At 33.8% G+C, this 19,531-nt stretch overlaps 1 protein-coding gene across 1 annotated transcript in view; it reads left to right on the top strand.

Annotated features, from left to right (window-relative positions):
- Positions 1-16,013, top strand: part of LOC148619661 (uncharacterized) — a 76,837-nt gene extending 60,824 nt beyond the window's left edge. The window contains exons 7-9 of the mRNA XM_088579818.1: positions 469-11,990; positions 12,652-12,773; positions 13,048-16,013. Of these exons, the coding sequence (XP_088435944.1) occupies positions 2,781-11,990; positions 12,652-12,771 (9,330 nt within the window). The 5' untranslated portion in view covers positions 469-2,780 and the 3' untranslated portion in view covers positions 12,772-12,773; positions 13,048-16,013. The remainder of the gene's footprint in view (positions 1-468; positions 11,991-12,651; positions 12,774-13,047) is intronic.
- Positions 16,014-19,531: the final 3,518 nt, after the last annotated feature.

The following is a 19,531-nucleotide window of genomic DNA, read 5'->3' as shown; positions in this document are numbered from 1 at the left end:
AGATTTGTCATTAATGCTCTTATCATCAACATTGTTTTTAGAATCATTTTGTAGGGTTTGACACAAAAAGAAAATTACCGTAGAATTTAACAGATCTTTTTTTTTTTGCTTGAGAAAATAATATTAGTAAAAAGACAAATCAAGCCCAAAAACTAATCAAAGAAAGTAATACCATTATAGTTTAGAGTTGCTTATGAAAAAAAAAATGATGGTGCAAGTTTAACAATTTCGTTAATAAAATACAGCAAATTGAGAAATTTGTTTAGTTACGTAAATTTGTGGGAAATACAATATTTTTAATGTATATAACTTCAGTATGAAATAAACAACCCATAAATCAAAAGACCATTAAGATTTAAGTTACTTGTAAAACAAAGTGTGTTCTGATTTATTATACGATAATGGAATAATATTAATGTCATTCTGATATTGCAATGTCTTTAATACTCATATTTTATTTGTCAACAGAACTACGGTGAAAATACTGAAAGACATCATTGATTTATTTGCCATAGAAGTAGAGGAAAATCTGATTGACATATTTTGGAAAGCTGTTGATCATTCAAGGTTTTGGATAGCAATTTTTAATGCAAGCGGCAATGATAAAGTTATAAAAGATCTCCAAACATACCAACCGTGCATACACGTAAGAAGGGCAATAAGACAATTCAATGTAATTCTAAAATCAGGAAAAATAAGTTTTCCGCAACTGACACTGTTAAAACAAAAAGAAAACGATGTGGAAGCTTTAATCACAAATGCTTTCGCAGCAGATGAGGCCCCCCAATCTGTGAAGAAATCATGGATAAAATCCTACGACACATTTGCAAAGCACATCGACGATATCAACATTATCAAAGAAGTATTTAGAACACTAAAGGAACGAGTTCACGTGGAGAATAAGCCTGTTATAATCACTGAAACTCTTGACTTTTTATCAAAGATCAAGAAAGAGATAGATAAAGAGCAGATTCTCTTCGTTGAAATAACACAAAGGGCTCATGAAAAAGAAATATCTGAAATGGCTGGCTTTTGTCGACTGTTAATTGCTCCAATCAAATCACAAGTATTTTGGAATGTTCTGCATGATTACTTCATGCATTTGCAAGTTCAGGATTGCTCTGAACTTGGTCAAAGTCACAAGGTAGATTCTCTAGATGGAATTTCTCTCCCAGAACTGTTTGGTATGGTTTACGAACCAGAAATTACTATGACATTTGATATAGATTTGGCTATTGCTTTCACAAAAGATTTAAGCAGCAACTGTTTTCAGAAGTACCGACATATTTGGATGCCTTACATCAATGAGGAAAACGGACCTTTGGAGGAATTTAAGAGAAATTTTGGAAGAATTAAGACTGTGGAAGATATGGAGCGGGAAATAGTGACCGGGGAAAATTTCTGCAGCTCAAGACTCTCGGCAACGATAAAAGGTGCACTTTTGAAATTTGCAGATTTGACCAAGTATCGGAAGACAGTAGAAGCAATTCAGATATCGTCAAAGCTTTTCATTTTTAGATGCAATGTAGACACGTACTCGGAAATTGTAAAATCATTCAATCATCTATTCAATGTTAGAAAAGGAAACGACGAAAACTTACAGGATATGACGTTTAAAGACATGTCAAGTGTACTAGATGAAGTAGAAGAAATTTGCAAACATATTTCATTAGAAGTAACTGAAATTTTAGAAGTTTTGAAGAACTCAACACAACTTCTCAAATTTCTTGATGAGGTTCTTGATGAGGATATAAGAAATTTGATAGATGCAGTTGAAGAACATTCAGAACAGTTTGTTCGAGAATCTACAGTTTCAGACCTTATAGAAGTGAAACGGTTCTTTTATCCAATTTTAAAAAAGAAATACTGCGGGGACAGGTTGTCTGATTTCTTTAGTCTTCTAAGTAATCAACTAAAATCCGGCTTTGTTAACATGCCAGCAAAGCTCAATGACTGCATGGATAATTTGCACACACTCAAAGCATTGTACAAAAACGTTGCAAATAGAGGAGAACGCACCAGAGAAATAATTGACAGTATTGTGGATAGAGGGAAATTCTGGTTCCGCATTAATAGCAACAACTTTTGCGAAATTGTAGTGAGATACAGGCAAGACAAAAAAACTATATCTCATGGTAGCGCAGATTTGAACGACTTAAGAAGTAGAGCTCTTTTACTTTTGAGTGCAGATGAAAAAGACAAGAAAAAACAGAAAACAAGGAAGCCAAAAGCAGATTTAGAGAAATTTTTAGTTATTGTCGATACCGTTTTTGATGTTGAAAGTATGTTTTTACAATTAAGACAGACAGGACATTTTGACTTTATTTCGTATGAGTACATTTTAGATCATAAAGAACTGTCAACTTACCGGACAGGGTTAGAGTCTCAGCTCAAAGAATGGGAAGAAAATATATCAGAATGTCGTCACAAATACTTGTACATGAACTATATATATCCTAACCAACTGCAACAGCTATTCGAATATCTATGTAAAAAAAAAAGACAATGAGCGAGATGTTCTTACGATCCTTCAATTCATAGACGAAGAATTTGATAATGTTGACTCACTTAAAGAGTACTTTAAGTATTTAAAACAAACGACAGATGTCATTGGTTGTCTTCATAATATATCTGCGACCATAGAGCATGTATTTAATGATCATTGCCCGAAAGAAATACCATTTCCATTGCAAAGAAAGCCGAAAATAACAGACGTTGTTCAACCAGGAATACCTTATATAGCAGCTCTCGATCATGAAAGCAGACTCGTTATACGCACTATGTTTGCGCTATTCATGAATTCAACCAATCAATTACCCAGGGCGAACCAGGTTCTTCTATGTAGAGAAGATACAACTATTGATGAAATAGATTTAATTTTGAGACGATGTATTCAAAGTGAAAATCTGCGCTATAAGGCAGGGCTTTACTGTATTGCACATGTTGAGATGCTGAGGCATGATATCCAGGCGAAGTTTGTCGAGAGACTTAGGAATTTACCGTTCGGGAATTATCTTCTTGCTCTCGTCTGCTGCGGCCATAGTCACCACCCTTTCCTAGACCAGTTCTCTGATAGGCTATGCTATCCGACACCTCTTTCAGAAACACTATTGAAAGAGTGTCTACGAAAGCAATGGCCACACGTGTATGTCTATTCTTCTGATGTTCCAGGTGTGGGTAAAACTGAAACCATTCACGAAAGAGCTAGACGAATGTCTAAGAGTGTTGTAACTTTGCAGATGAGTGGAAAGATTTCAACGGAATCAGTAATAAAAAACTTACACTTGCTACGTATGAAAAAATACAACGTATTACATATAGACATAGGAATAACTAGCTCACCATCCGAACTAGATGCAATACTGTTCCAATTGATAGTACTTGGTCACTTATCTACAGGATCAACGGCTTACACAATGTCAACTAGCCTCGTGTTTATTGAAATTGCAAATACAGTCGGTCACACTCTTTGTAATTCTTTGCCGACAACAACTTGCTTTCAAAGAATAAATTTAGAGTGGAATAATTACTTAGATATGAAAGTCAGTGAAGAAATAAGTAGTCCTGTACAGGTTGTCTGTAACTACCTAAAATTTCTCGATGAAGGAACTTTAGACAGAAAAGACATATATTTTTCCGGCAGCGATGCGATAAAACCATTGAAGTTAAATGAGTGTATCCGACTCCTTCAGAAATGGTTTTCTACTACTGGAGATATGTCGTTTACATTGGTACATACTTTTGTTAGCGTACTTTCTGATCAGCTGAAAAAACTATCAGCAAGCGTATTCTTCAGAACATCAAATATTTCAGATATGATTGGAGTAGACACAATCTCATTAATAAAATCACAGCTTGTCAGAGCAATGATCAACTCTAGCCAAGAATTTGCCTGTAGGTCAGTGCAGTCATGCAAATCGTTGCAAGAAGAAAGCATGGCGTTAGACACCGGTGAGTCTTTCAAGGAACTAAGTTCAGCTGAAGAACTGGCTAAACGTGTTAAAGGAATGATACGATGGGAAGACAGCAATCATCTTATGATTCTTTTTCATCAGAATGTTCAAACAGTAACAGCGTTTTATAGAGACAAAGCTAAAGTTGCAGCTGGGATAAAGACATTATTTCAAAGTCAGATGAAGCGAAATCTTGACGATTTCGACGAAAAATCACAAGTAGAACTACAGGATATTTTGATTAAGATAGCACGAAACAGTAGCACAAAGTTGTCTGAAGAAATGCTTAAAAAAATGTCGTTTGAATATGCCCTGACGCCAGATAATCTCTTAAAAATGATTTTGATTTCACTCAGGGTTAATTCATCGATACCTGTTGTCATAATGGGAGAGACAGGATGTGGTAAAACGTCTCTTGTTCGATATCTAGCTGAAATTTGCGATGTAGAATTCATAGTAATGAGCATTCATGCTGGAACAGAAGAAAACCAGATTGTTGAACGAGTTTTACATCTAAATTCCCAGGCTTGCAGTAATTTGACCAGCGATTTCTGGCTATTTCTAGATGAAATAAATACATGCAACCATCTTGGCCTAATCAATAATGTCATATGTCATCATTCAATTCGAAACATAACACTTTCACCTAATGTTACGGTACTTGCAGCATGCAATCCCTATAGGCTTAGATCTCACTCTACAATTCTTACAGCAGGGTTACAGGGAAAGGTTAAGACAGATGAATTGTCTCGATTGGTATACAGAGTTCATCCCTTACCCGAAGCCATGATTGATTTTGTTTGGGATTATGGATGTTTAAATGAAAAAGATGAAGCATTCTACATCTCGAGAATGGTTTCCAATATATCATACGTGCATGATAAATATGACTATAAAAGAATACTAACCGAGCTTCTTGCAATGTCACAACATTTCGTTAGAACCAGGGAAGACTCTGACTGTAATGTCAGCCTTCGAGATGTCGACAGATGCAGGAAACTTGTTTCGTGGTTTCAGCAATACTTACGACAGAAAAAAACTAAGACAGACTATTGCTATGATTTAGATATGAAGGCTATTGTACTAGCCCTTTCTATAACTTATCACAGTCGATTTACTGACATGGAAATACGATTTGAATACCGCAAACAGATTTCAGAAATCGTATCAAAGCACCATTTGACAATGAAGTCAGAAACGGTATTACATATTATAAGGGATGAACAAAATGAGATTCTTGGTAGAATGATTCTTCCAATCGGCATAGCAAAAAATACAGCCTTACAGGAAAATGTATTTGTAGTTCTTGTCTGTATTTTAAATAGGATTCCTATTTTCTTGGTTGGTAAACCAGGGTGTAGTAAATCACTGTCAATTCAGCTTATAAGAAGCAATCTCCGTGGAAAAGACTCAAAAGATGAACTCTTTCAACAGATGCCACAATTATTCTGCGTTTCCTTTCAAGGGTCAGAATCAAGCACATCCGACGGTATTATCAAAGTATTCGAAAAAGCAGAAAATTACCAAAAACACGGCGAAAATGATGTGATATCAGTGGTAATTTTAGATGAAATCGGTTTAGCCGAAGTTTCTCGTTTCAATCCCCTCAAGGTCTTGCATGGACTTTTAGAACCAGCTTCAAGACAAAATCCAAATGTTGCAGTTGTTGGTATATCAAACTGGGCTTTAGACGCTGCAAAAATGAATAGAGCTGTTCACTTGTCTAGACCAGATATGGATATAGAGGAATTGAAATATACTGGATACTCAACCATGGAAGGCATAGTTGATTCCGATGAACATGAATGGGATAATGATGACAATTTTATCAAATCAAAGTTGCAAATGATCAGAAGTATTTTTGATGATATTGCTGTTGGGTACTACAAATATGTCACAGAGCGACAAAAATTTCCAAATTTTCATGGTTTGAGAGACTACTATTCATTGATAAAATACCTTGGTCGATGCAATGAGCAGTTGCTGCTCGAGGAAGAAGATACAGATGTTATACTGAAAGGAATAGCTAGAAATTTTGGTGGTTTGCCAACAGAAATAGAAAGTATAGTTTCAGTTTTCCAAGAGTCATTCCCGTTACTTAGTCATAAGATAGTTTCAGTTACTGAACTTATAAAAGACAATCTAAACGATGGGATATGTCGCCATTTGATGTTAATAACGAACGGAGATTCAGTCATTAGTCTTCTTGAATCACAGTTAAATATATTAAAACGCCCATACGAAATTATATTTGGCAGTCATTTCGATGATGACCTCAGTGATGATTATAACTACCGCATTTTAAGTAGAATAATTCTTTGCATGGAACAAGGTTTAGTTCTTATATTAAAAGGTTTGGAGTCAATATATGGAAGCCTGTATGACATGCTTAATCAACATTACACAGTTGTAGGTAACAAAAATAACTGTCGCATTGCATTAGGCCATTACACGAATCCTATGTGTCACGTCCACGACTCATTCAAATGCATTGTCTTAGTAGAAGAGGCAAAACTCGATTATTCAGATCCTCCATTTCTTAACCGCTTTGAAAAGCAACAATTCAAGTTTCTTGATTTGGTGGAAGATGAATACTTGCATGAACTTTCAAATGAGATAGAAGAAACATGTGAAGCTTTGTGCAGAATAGATGGTGGCCATTTTCATGAAATACCTTCATATTGTCGGGACTTTATTGTTTCCTTGATATTATTTGTTAAAGAGAATTGTGAGGTCGAGCACAGAAACACTGAAGAGCTTTTTGAAAAAGCTCTTCAGATATTACTGTGGATTTTACCCCCAGAGGTAATTATTCGTGCCAGAGAAAGCAAGCTTTACGACAAAGACGCCGGTCTGGTAGAAAAACTGTCTGATAAATTCTTTGAACTGCCTCTTCATTCCGGTCTCGCAAATTGTATAGACGTACTGCTGAGTGAACCAGGTTGTAGTCTGGTTCTATGCTATACGTATACAAATGTTCATAGTAACGTTAGGTCTTGCCTCGATGCAAGCTCTTATCAGTGTGAGCGGCTATCTACTTATAAATCTGAAAAGCAGTTTTCTAATAGTGTGGAGGAATTCTTTGGATCTGACAAATCGACTTTATTATTACAATGCAGCGCAAAACATGATAATCAGCATTTGCTTCTTTGCAAAGTCATAATTGAAAACATTCGTGGAAAGGTTACCAATACTTCTAAACGCATCTACATTGTCATTCATGTAGATAGGAACATAGGACATAAGAATCAGTACGTGCCAATCAATTTCCTCAGCGGTTGGAAGATTTTGTTTCTCGACAGCATTGAAAAACCAAAAACGGAAGTCAAACATTTCATTGACCACAATCGATACGAAATCGTAAGAGAAAGAGTTCCATTGACACAGTACATCCAAGACAACCTTTTCTGGGCATTGACTCGAATCAAGTTTTCAACAAAAACCAATTGTATCGAAAACCAAACACAATTCATTGACAAAATCAGGCAAAATGAAACTGCAATATCAACAATGGAGATGTTGGCACTGAAGTGGATAGAAGAGCAGACGACTGATTACAATAGTCTTTGGAGCGTTGAGGTTGCGAAAAATGTACATGAGTTGTACCGATCAGGGTCACTTGTCTGTGCACTCGAAAACAGCATAACCGAGATAATAAGGTCACCTATAGCAATATATTTATTCCGTATGTTGGAATTGCAGATTATTAGCCCGGTTTTTGTAATAGATGAGCATTCACAGCAGAGAATAAAAATTTGGAAAGAAATTGTTTTATCGGACGAGTTAATAGGGATACATGATGTTCCACCTGTCACTGGGCCAGAATGTTACACGTGCTACACTCAGATGAAAGCACTAAGAATGCCACTCAGTGTCTCATTTATGGACAAAGTGAATGCACAGAAAGACGAGTTTATGGAGATAGTAAGAAAACTGCGCTTACACAATGATATTGACGAAGACGAGGTAATCCCGATCGATCTACTCTTAAGAACAGTTACTGAATACTTGGAAATCGTTATTCGTGAAGTTGATGATATTTATAAAATCCTTTATGAGGGAATCATGGGAGACTTCCTACATGACTTTTGCAAAACTAATGCCGTCGAAATCTTAAATTATAAGGATGAGGAGAAATCAACAGAAATTTTTAGATGGGCATTCAATCAGTTTTTACCTCCATTAGAGGACATCCAGGATGTAGTAAAATACATGGCAATAATACATGCTACGTATTGGGTAAATAGACAAGCTGTTTTAAACACATGTAATTTACTAGAACAATCTGAAAAAATTGTCAAGGTTTCATTGACTGCTAACAATCACTATCAAATTACCGTGGACATGAAAAGAATAGAAGATCTGTGCATAGAAAACATGAATACAGACTATTTTATCGACTGTATTTGCTTAAAATTGTTACAAACAAGGAAATTTCTCACGACCTTTTCTGTTGACGACTGGCTCCGTACGACGCGGTCAATTGTTCCTGTTGCAAAAGGGGTTTATCATGACGCAAACTACCTACCAGCATTGCAACTTTTTCAAGATCTCATGGAATTAATAAGCTGCAATCCCATTTTCGATTTAGAAAGAATGCATTTATTAGGAGAAAGCTTTAAGGAAACCGAGGGCCAAATCAATTGCCGAGAAACTTTCAAACTAGTTATTGACAGCCTCCGAGAGCTTCCTACTGGAAACACAGCAGCAGATTTATCTACTCAAAAGGTGTACTGTTCTTACATATTGAGGTGTCTTCAATTACAGCCAGATGATGAAGATATATTATCAGCTGCTCTGGAAATGATTGCGAACGACGAAAGCTTTGATAAAAACTTAGCGTATTTTGGAAAGGTAGTTGCAATTGCAATTATGATAGACAACGCCGAAGACGGAAACATCATGCAGCAAATTATACTAGATGAAACAACGAAATACCCGCCGTTTATTGCGTGCTTCGATTGTCATCTAAAAGGTGTTGATGAGTTTAGCAGGCCTGCACTCGTGTTGCAAAACATACTGGTAGATATAATTGAACAGTCATATTTTAAAGCAATGTTTCCGAAAGGAATTTTCAATCAAATCGATTCAGCAACTCATGATTTGATAAAGTGTTTAATGAAGTCACATGACATTGTACAAAAAGGAAAAACTTCATTCAGATTTGTTGCATCGATGGCCTTTATCAAGAAGTTTTTTTCTGTTTTTTCTCAACACATTTCCAAAGGGGAATATGATAGAGATGACCTTGTGATCATTAATCAAAATATAAACGTACTATTTTCGGGTTGTAACAGGAATCCGATATTAACATATTTCTTAAAGATGCTTTCAGATCCAGTAGGAATCATTCGCTTAGACAGGTACTACGAAAAGTTCAAAGCCATGTTTCCGGTAACAGAATCAATCGAATGGAACTCAAGCTATAGGGAGACATCAATTACAATGAATCCTCTGTATTTGTATTGTAATAAGGATGATCAAGATACTCTACTTGCCAAGGTCGATAAAGTTTTTGACAAAGACAGTTCATTATTTGATGATTACCTGATTGCCTCTCATGAAACAAAACAGTTGGTGATACTTGGAGTATTCGTACGCAAATTTTACATGAGACGTGTTCTTAAAGAGCTAAATGACAACGAATCGAGGGTTGCGTCTGAACTGAGCAAGAGGATTTCCCTGTCAAAACTGCCAAATAGTCTTAAAAAAATGTCGATGTTCTTACTAGGAGAAGAAGAATTTAGACACGAACAATTTGCCTTGTCCGAAGAATCAGGAAGTTTTGATATTCAAATTACATCTCTATTAACTCACTTGTGCTGCCTAACAGCTTCGATGGCAGACGACTCAAGTGCATGGAGTATTAACTTATTCCATCCAAGTGAAAAGACACAATACATATTTCCATGTTCGAAATCAGAAAAAAAATCAGAGGCCAGTTATCTTATTTTGAAGTTGTTGAACAGTCTCATACTTGTTGGAGCTATTGGATTTCATTTTGCCTCTCTTGATTATATAAAATATTGTTGTGGACCCAATCCACATTCCTTCTTAAAAGATGAGATTGTGATTTTGTTTAAAAAAGTCAAAGAAATGCTAATGATGAATTTCCAAGATACATGCGATTTACTACATTGTGTAATTTTCAGATGTAATCAACTTATTGCAAGCGGGAGTGACTCGTTACAAATAGGGACGATAGAGTTAGAAATGCGCTTTATCAAAGCCATTGACAGCGTCCTTGTCCATCGATGGTACGTTATTCATAACATGAAAAAGAACTGGTGTGACATGTTCGAAAAGGGTGCTTGCTTAGAGGCTGATATTGAGGAAATATCAGACAAAAGTATTAAACAATTATCAGACGCAACCATCGAAAATTTGCCAGAAGTAAACGAAGGAAGTTCACTAGAAGAAAGCATTTATGGTTCATCAGAAGGAAGCTATGGAAATTCATCAGAAGAAAGCAATGAAAATCCATCAGAAGAAAGCCATGAAAATCAACCAGAAGAAAGCCATGAAAATGCATTAGAGGAAAACAATGCGAATTCACAAAACGAAAGCAATGAGGCTACATTAGAAGAAAGCAATAAAACACATCTTCTATCTTGTCTACTTCGAAGAACAAATGCACCTACCAAAGAGTCACTAAAATCAGAACTTTATCTTCGTGGAAGACAGAAATTCCCCTTTCTTCATTATGTATTTGACAATATGAAACAACTCATCCTGCCACGATTCATTCATCCATTGTTGAAATGGCAATTATCTGTTGTTGCAAATGCAAGCTACAAGTTCAGAAGAGTTGATTTTAATGATCTTTTAGTGAAGACATATTTCAGTCAAGAGACAGATGACACGAGAAGAAAACTCCTGAAGAAGCATTTTGAACATTTCAAAAAGAGTTGGAATGAGATAAGAGAAACGTTCGCCGATATTGTCTCGAAAGACATAGTTGACAACATGGAATCTATGACCCATATAGTGAAAATGGAAAACTGTACAATATCTACAAATGATTCACTCCTGTCAAAACTGCTAAAGGAACTTGTTGACATTCATAACACCTTTTTGGACCAGGCTACAGCTCTTACATCAGAACATGGCTTAGATGATGAAATTCAACATCATCATCAAGTAGCACTGCTAGATTTACAACAGTCTTGTGTGGTTGCATTTAAGTGGAGAGACAGTTGGCTCAATTTCAGTCAGTGCGATGCTATTCTCGGTCAGGAAATTCACTATGACTTCGAAAAGATAGAACAGGAAGTACAAAATGACATGCTTTTTGGCAAACTGAAAATAGAATTTCCAAAATTCTTTCCTTGTCCTATTTATACAGATGACCTTTACCACAACAGTGTCCAGTTATTGGTGGAAATCGAATCTGAAATTCCACAACAAAATTTAACCCAGGAATTACGGAAGTCAGTGCAACTGAAAATGAATCGCGATACAGCATTTGTGACAGAATTACTGTCATATTTAGGAATGGCTATCTCATTACTAAAGAAGACAGGTGGAGATTCTAGCCAACCATTTGTAGAATACTTAGAAAAGTGGCAAAATGTTACTGGCATGACTTCTACTATATATAAACAAATCCTGCCCGAACCCATTGACGCAGTAAAACTAGGACATGTCGTTAATTTATACCAATGGCTCGAAGAACTAAATGGAACAACGTTAGTCGATACATTAGACGAGGTATATCGCACTGTAATACCAACAGAGGCAATGGACTTACTTCAAAAGGCAAAAGAGAGCCACATGCCATATTTAGAAAAGTTGCAGCACCCTTTGATGGTGTTTGTTCATAGAAGTCTGTCACTGCAGAGAAATGACTTTGATTGTGACCACGCATTAATAGACTATATCAAGTTAGCTGATCTATGGTGGAAGGAAGATTTTTACAAGGGAGAAATTGTTGTTGGTACTGATAAACAGACCATTGCATTGTCTGAGATCCTGTCTCCTTTACTGGCAATAGAACATGTCTACGAGACTGTGATTTTTCTACAAGACGCTGTAAAGGTAGGAGTGCTAATAACTCCAAATTAATTTTATCTAACTGCTACATAAACTGTAATGTTGCGAGAACAAACTCAAAAACTCATTATAATTAGTATCTCATACCTACAGTAAAATAAACTTTATCCAGTATATATATACAATATATTCTGAACATAGTTCATCTTACCTTCGTTGCAATTAACCCATTTAGACAATGCATACCAAAGAAAAACACATTACGTAAAAGCCTTGCATTTTCAATCTGAAACTGATACATCAGATGTTTGGTAAACTTTTTATTTATGGCTTTTACCTTTCAATGGACAATCTTTTATCAGTAAGTGTTTCTTAAACTGTTTAGTCCTTCTAAAATTAGAAAAAAAACGATCGCATCTTCTAGCAAATCGTATGAGTTATGAAAAAATATTATATACACAGGAGCAGTGCGATAACTACTAATAGATATATTCCGCAAAGCGTTTTTATTACGTACATAAATATGATTTCGCTTCCACGCCCTATACATTGTAACAACAGATATTGGAAGAAATTATATCTGATACTTATCGGTATATATTTTGGCGGGTTTTAAAAAGTAGCTGAAAAAAGTTTTACAATGAAAACAATTTATGCAGTTTTTTTAAAATTATTTCTTATTAACAATTAATTGATGCTACTGTAGGAAGTCAGAGAAGCAGATGCTCGAATTACATCTATTTCGACCGATTTCCAAGAGCAACAAAATAATCAATCAAGAAGACGAAATGCAGCACGGAAAGCTATGAAAAAATATGATCGATAAAGGTATTTTGTAAAATTCATTAAATAACCTGTCCGACGTAGACTTTTAATAGTATAATAGTAAAGTGCGATTGATCGTTAAGGGAAACCAAGTCTTTAGATATAAATGTTCTGTTTTCTGTCAACAAGAAACTATATTATAAATCATATACACATAACACCATGATTTACAGAACTTGAAATGTTAACTACAAAACTCTGGTAAAGTGAGGTTTCTATTTGTTGTTAGGTGATAAAGTGATAGATAGAGAAAGATACAAACTTATAAAATATGTAGGTTTTCTTTTACAGAAGAGGGAAAAAAGTCAGGTGGTGAGAAATGATGCCTCCAATAGACGTGTACATCCTAGCATATGATTTATTTACTTTGATTTAACCAGTGCCCAATTTTCGTAAATTGAAATTAACAGATCAGTTGATTTGTATTTAAATTGTCTGTTGAATATCTTAAAATCGTTTCATAGTTTATCACTATTATAAACACGTAGTATAGGCATCTAATATATTTTAATTTTTTACCTAATTCATATGTAGGCACTTCCCATCTCTTTATCACCGTAATGAATGACCGTGTACATGTATTTTGAACTTTATCAATTATTTTGTTTTTCTTATGAAATAAATTTCTACTTATTTCTTTGGACTATGAAATGTTAGTTTAATGACATTTAACAAGAACTCTTTATTATTTTCAAAATTCAACTTTTTTGTTTTATATACAATTGGTCGTGTATATATTTTGCAAAATGTCATACTTAATGTTACAGTTACATAACATTCTATATTACTTGTCGTCATCAGTAAAAATATCATAGTTATGACACGTTTAAAAACCTTTAATCATATAGTGTTTGCAAACGCATGGTATTACAATGGATTGAGCATATGAGCCTTACCTATGAACAGTTTCAATCATGTATATGAATACATTTGCTCTTGTTTTAACATTTGTTTCGCTTTTACGATTGTTTTCATGTTAATCCAAAGTACATAATGTATTAATGTATTGAGTTTTCATGTATTTCTATTTGTATATATTAATTTCTAAAATGTACTTGTTAACGTTTTATCATGAAATCTGTAAAAAAAATAATCTTCTTATTTTTTATATGACATGCACGCAAAGATTTGTCAAGCCCAAGTCAAATTTCAGTCTCGTCTCAGCCTATTATAGGCCGTATTGCATTACACAAGTTGTCATTGTTATACATATGTCGCTTAATAAAAGTTACTCTTCATCCGATCACAGACCTTTAGTTTTATTGGTCAATACCCTATCCTTTACATGTGGAATATAACAAAACATTTCCATATGTCAATATGCATGTTTTGTGTTATTGTTTTTTATAAAGTTTTCTTTTACAATGTAAATTGACAAACATCTCTAGTGACGATGTTTTGATAGTCTTATTTTTATGTTTTATTATGTTCTCTTAACATAAGAACTTCAAATTGTTTGTTTATGTGAGTTAATGCATTTTGAAGATATAGTTTTTTTTCTCAGTTTGTATATTTAAATTGAGTCAATGATACACTATGTTTAGTGAAGGCTTTTTTTCTTTTTTGTTTGTACATACGTTAAAATGCAATTTAAAAATATACAATGAATCCTGTCAAAAACGAACCCCCTTTTCCACTTTAAGATTGGTTTGTTTTAGACCAGTGTGTTTACCAAGGTTTAAAATACATTTCAACTGATACAAATGGACTCTTTGAATGATTGGTTTAGGCAGGTTTTTGGAATTTCAGGGTTTGGTTTTAACAGGTTTCGTTGTATATATTTGTTTAAACATTTTGTTGATGTTTCCAATAAATACTTGTATATATGTACATGTATAAGCTTCAAATGATTATGACTTTAACATACAACGCTTACTTTTTGTTATATTTTATTGCAGTAAAATGAGTAAATGACTATAGTGTGTGTGTGTGTGTGTGTGTGTGTGTGTGTGTAAATTCTAGTAATATCTTTAATTGAAATGTAGTATATTGGTCCTGTGTTTATGATATCAAACCTTTTTTGTTTTGAAATGTGTTTATGTTGATGTAACTGTAATTAGTCCTGTATAAGCCAAGCAAGCCTACCAATTACACTTAACCTACAAGTATTATCAGATTCTGTATAAGCCAAGCAAGCCTACCAATTACATTTAATTTATAAGTAATCAGTATAAGCCAAGCAAGCCTACCAATTACATTTAATTTATAAGTAATCAGTATAAGCCAAGCAACACTATCAATTACATTTAATCTACAAGTAATCACGTAACCATATAAAAACACAGAATCATAACATCACTCACAATAGTAAAGTTGTCATTTGTTTATTATAGAAAATGTTATTTTACTAAACTATGTTATAATTGTTTTTGTTCAAAAGCTTTTTGTTTGTTTTGTTTATTTTTATAAATTTTATTATATATATATAACTGTTCTATATTTTTTGCTTTTAGTTTTTCTTGCATATCTGTGTCGCAGTTCTAATATTTTCTTCCATTATGACTAATTTTTGGCAACTGTAATCAATCTGTTTAATTCCCTCAAAATTTCAATCGATGATTATTTTGAAATTATTTTACGAAATGCTGTTCCTGGCAAGATATAGACATGTGTAAATATATCTTAGTTCTTTCTACCTTTTCCTATTTTGATACAGATCGTACTGGAGATGAAACAAATTGGTCGTGGTCAATGGTTCATCAAATAATCAAGAAATTCATTACTATTTCAAAAACTGTATGGAGAGTAAATGCCAGTGAATCTAGTAGCATTTACTTGTTATATATAAAGTTAAGTATATGCATGTGTAAAATAAGTTATTTGGGATTTTCAGAGGGGATGTAAGCTCATATTTCCTGTCAGCGTTCCGTATGCCCTTGGAATATCCAGAATAGCAAATTTATTCTACTGAAGTGTCTTCAAGCAAACATTATATCATAATACTTGTAAAAGTGTTTGCATGGTTCAGTGAAGAGCGGGACACTATTTTATCAAACAGAGAATTCGGTGTTTTACATGTTATGTTTTTGTCATAAATCAATACTATTGTAGAAATGATTTGTCTTTGCTTGCTTTACAAGTTAATGTACTTAATCGAAGTTATTATGATATTATATTAATGTTTCTATGTCACTGAATGTATATTGAAAATGATTTAGATTTTAAAAGTGCATTCGATTACAGTTTTATTGTTTTGATTAAAAATATGCTTCGTGATGATAAATAAATGTTCGCACAATCAGGTTTTAGTCTTGTTTTGTACCACCATTCAATAGTCGTAGTTTCTTCTTTTATGATATTGAATGTAAGAAAACAAAAAAAATGTAGTAAATATCTCAATAAGTAAAAGATGGACATATTTCTCAGGAAGGGGGTTCAGAATTTCTCAACACAGAGGGGTACTGATTGGCCTAATGGGGTCCACTCTGTTCCTTCGCCGGGCCCCTTCTTTGATTTGCTTATGTTTCATTCACACGTCTGTCTGCTGAAAGGACTTTACATTTCTCAGCTCTATTTCATGATAACGATTTCTGTCTATAATTTTGAAGTATGCATATTATGATTTGTTGAAATCAAGACGTAAAACGCAGAAAATAGAAATATTATTGACGCAGCAACTCGTGTCATAGATAAAGAGCTTTGCGGATCGAGTGCAGCATGATAAGACAACAGCTGTCGAACTCTGCTTATTACTTTTTGACACACTTGCGCATAGGGATTTACAGTTATGGACACTATATCTGGTTTGGACACAGTATTGCTCAAAATTTGAATTTCAATTCAAACTACAAAATTTGTACAAAAATAAAAATCAAAGTGGTGAGGCACTGAGTCAAGGAAGACCTCAAAGTAATCAAAAATATTCATGTAACCAAATTGTAAGCTAAATAAACCGATCAAAACTTAGTCCTTTTAAAGAATAACCATTTGTTTTAACGCAGGGTATATTTATACAGTCCGTTTATCAATATATATTTTTGGATCTTCTTTTGTATTGCTGCTTTTGGTATTCCTGGCTGTACAAGTACGTTGATGTCCGCAAATTTCCTAATACTTAAATCAGCTTTTCTTACAAAATATGAATTCCACTGAGAATCACTGACTATCAATATTCGATAAAGTAAAAATGAACCCACACCTTGAAATTTCGGTTTGGAGATGCATGAAGTAGAAATGAATCCTGCAGACTGGAGGAAGTTGAACAAAGGCCCAGTCTTAAAGGAGAAATTAGCAAAAAACTTTTCCTTGCTTGTGCTCACTTTGATGTAGAATTTTATTTGTAATAAATTAAAACTAAAATTTGTCCTTGTCATTGTTGTCTAGATTAGGCTATGGTATGTACAATAAATGATTACCTTTCTCTAGGAATTTTTCAGTTCAAACAAGGATAAAAACTCTTGTTGTAAAAATTACTATGCAGTTTAAAGCTAATTAAACTAAAAACAACTTTGTAGCTCATAGGTTTGAGCAATTTAAGATTCCATTTAAGTTGGAAAGTCAGTGGTATGTGGTGAATACAGGGAATATGATGTCTTAATCACACATGCACTTCGAGTATAAATCGATCCCTTTTTCTCTCCAAAACAAAAAAGGTTACTAGTGAACCCATACCCCATGAGTACCACTTTTTTATGATGAATCACTATTTGCTGATGTTTTATATCTGTCTGCCTTCAATAATGTATGTGCATTTCTTTCACTTTTTTCTGCATGATTGTTTCACAAATATGTATAAGATTACAATTCAAGTAACGCTTAAGTTTTGCAAATATATAAATGCTAATGTTTTTGATAGTTTTTTTTATTAAGACATGTTGACATATACATTTACAGCTGCTTCATGCTACACATGAGAATCATGAACTTTGTTTCATGCTTAAATAGTGTCCCAGCACAGAAATGGTCTGTTTTACTTCTGCTTTCTTCTCACTTCATCAAGTGAAACTTCTAAGTAATAACCACTGAAAAGAAATCACGGGAAAAAATCATAACAGTGTCTGATATATGAAAAATGTTACAATGTAAATTCATGAAAATATACATGTATTTTAACCATATGATATAGAGAAAACACCTATTGTTTGGAAATATTGTTACATGTACATATAATTTCGTGCAAATCAGGCAAAACTAAAGGTTGTGTGGTTATAACAGTACCAGATTTTTACTGGTTTTTAAACCACCCGGTCATAATTCCCACAGTTATCAATACTGGTCAATTGAAAATTTGCAAACAATATTTCTGTCATTATTCATAGTTCCTACATTAAGAAAGCTAATATAGTATATATCTACTATATTTCAGTGTTCTTAGGTTTTATTCTTTTAATATAAAATAAACATTTCTATCTCTAAAATAATTCAAATATATTTGAAATAACATAACAAACTTTACAAAGATGTACAGTGTATTTCATGAGCACATCTTTGTTTCAATAACTATTAACAACAGGTAACATACATGTAAGTAAGAGTAGGACAGGTTATTTTTCACCTGTCATTGTTAAAACAACATCCCCTCATAACCAGATAGATCATACAAAGTGGTTTGAAGTGATGAGTTTAAAAGTCATTTCATTTACCAGACAAAAACCTTCTAAATACAGAAAATGGAAAGCTTGCCAAGGATTCTTCCATGTATAATTTTAGCTACCTGCTGCTTTATAATGATGTTTGGACCCCCATTTCAAAATCTCTGGATCAATCCCTGAATGTTGATTTATCTATGAACAATTAATGTCACATTGTAAAGTAGAAAACAAATTAGATACATGTATTACTATATTACAAATATCATAATTTAATGTATAAAATCTTTAATTGATACTGTGCTGCATATGCCCATAGTAAACATAGTTAGAGTACTAATATTTCTAATATAACTGTATCTTTCTTGTATCATGAAAATCTTGTTTCTCACTCTATGATCTGCATTCTAAATAAATATATCTGGTATATCTTGCCAAAGTTCATTTTCTTATATTTTATCTATACAAAATGTACTTCGATTGTGTTTTGTGCAAGGTGTGATATATGATATGAAATATATGTCTAGGGGTGTGGTATAGGGTATGCCATATAGGTCTACGGGTGTGATTTAGAGAATGGGATATAGGTCCATAGGTGTGATATACAGTATGCGATATAGGTCTAGGCGTGTAATATAAGGTATGCAATATATGTCTATGGTTGTGATATAGGGTATGCCATATAGGTCTATAGGTGTGATTTAGAGAATGCGATATAGGTCCATGCGTGTGATATACAGTATGCGATATAGGTCTAGGCGTGTAATATAATGTATGCAATATATGTCTGTGGGTGTGATATATTATATGTTAATATGTAATTTCATATTGGCCCTGTTATAGGTTTGAGGTCTGTCATATTGGTCAAGGCAATGCCTCGGAACCAATACGTCTGTCTAGGCCAATATGTTCGACCTAAACCTATAACAGGATCAATATGACATTACATATTTGTTGACGATGTTATTAACCAACTCAACTAGATGATTTGTAGAACAGTTGTTTTCATGTTTTATCAAGAGCATGCAGGTTTATTTGCATTTATAAGTCTTAAATATCATTTTTGTATAAAATGGAAGTTTTTTTTGTGTTTCTTCAGCTTTTAGTCCTGGTGATCAAAGTTCATGAAATCCAATTCTAACTCAAAATGGCGGTGTCAAACGACCAGAAGTTATGATGCCGTCTTGGTCCTGGTTTCATCCATGTTGGATTTCTTTTTTCATATTGGCCCTA

Source organism: Perna viridis, chromosome 4 (assembly GCF_037379345.1).
Source record: "Perna viridis isolate PV_CMFRI_1.1 ecotype Kerala chromosome 4, ASM3737934v1, whole genome shotgun sequence".
Classification (NCBI taxonomy): domain Eukaryota; kingdom Metazoa; phylum Mollusca; class Bivalvia; order Mytilida; family Mytilidae; genus Perna; species Perna viridis.
The sequence above is the reverse complement of the archived record's forward strand: the minus strand, read 5'-3'. Positions and strand labels throughout refer to the sequence as shown.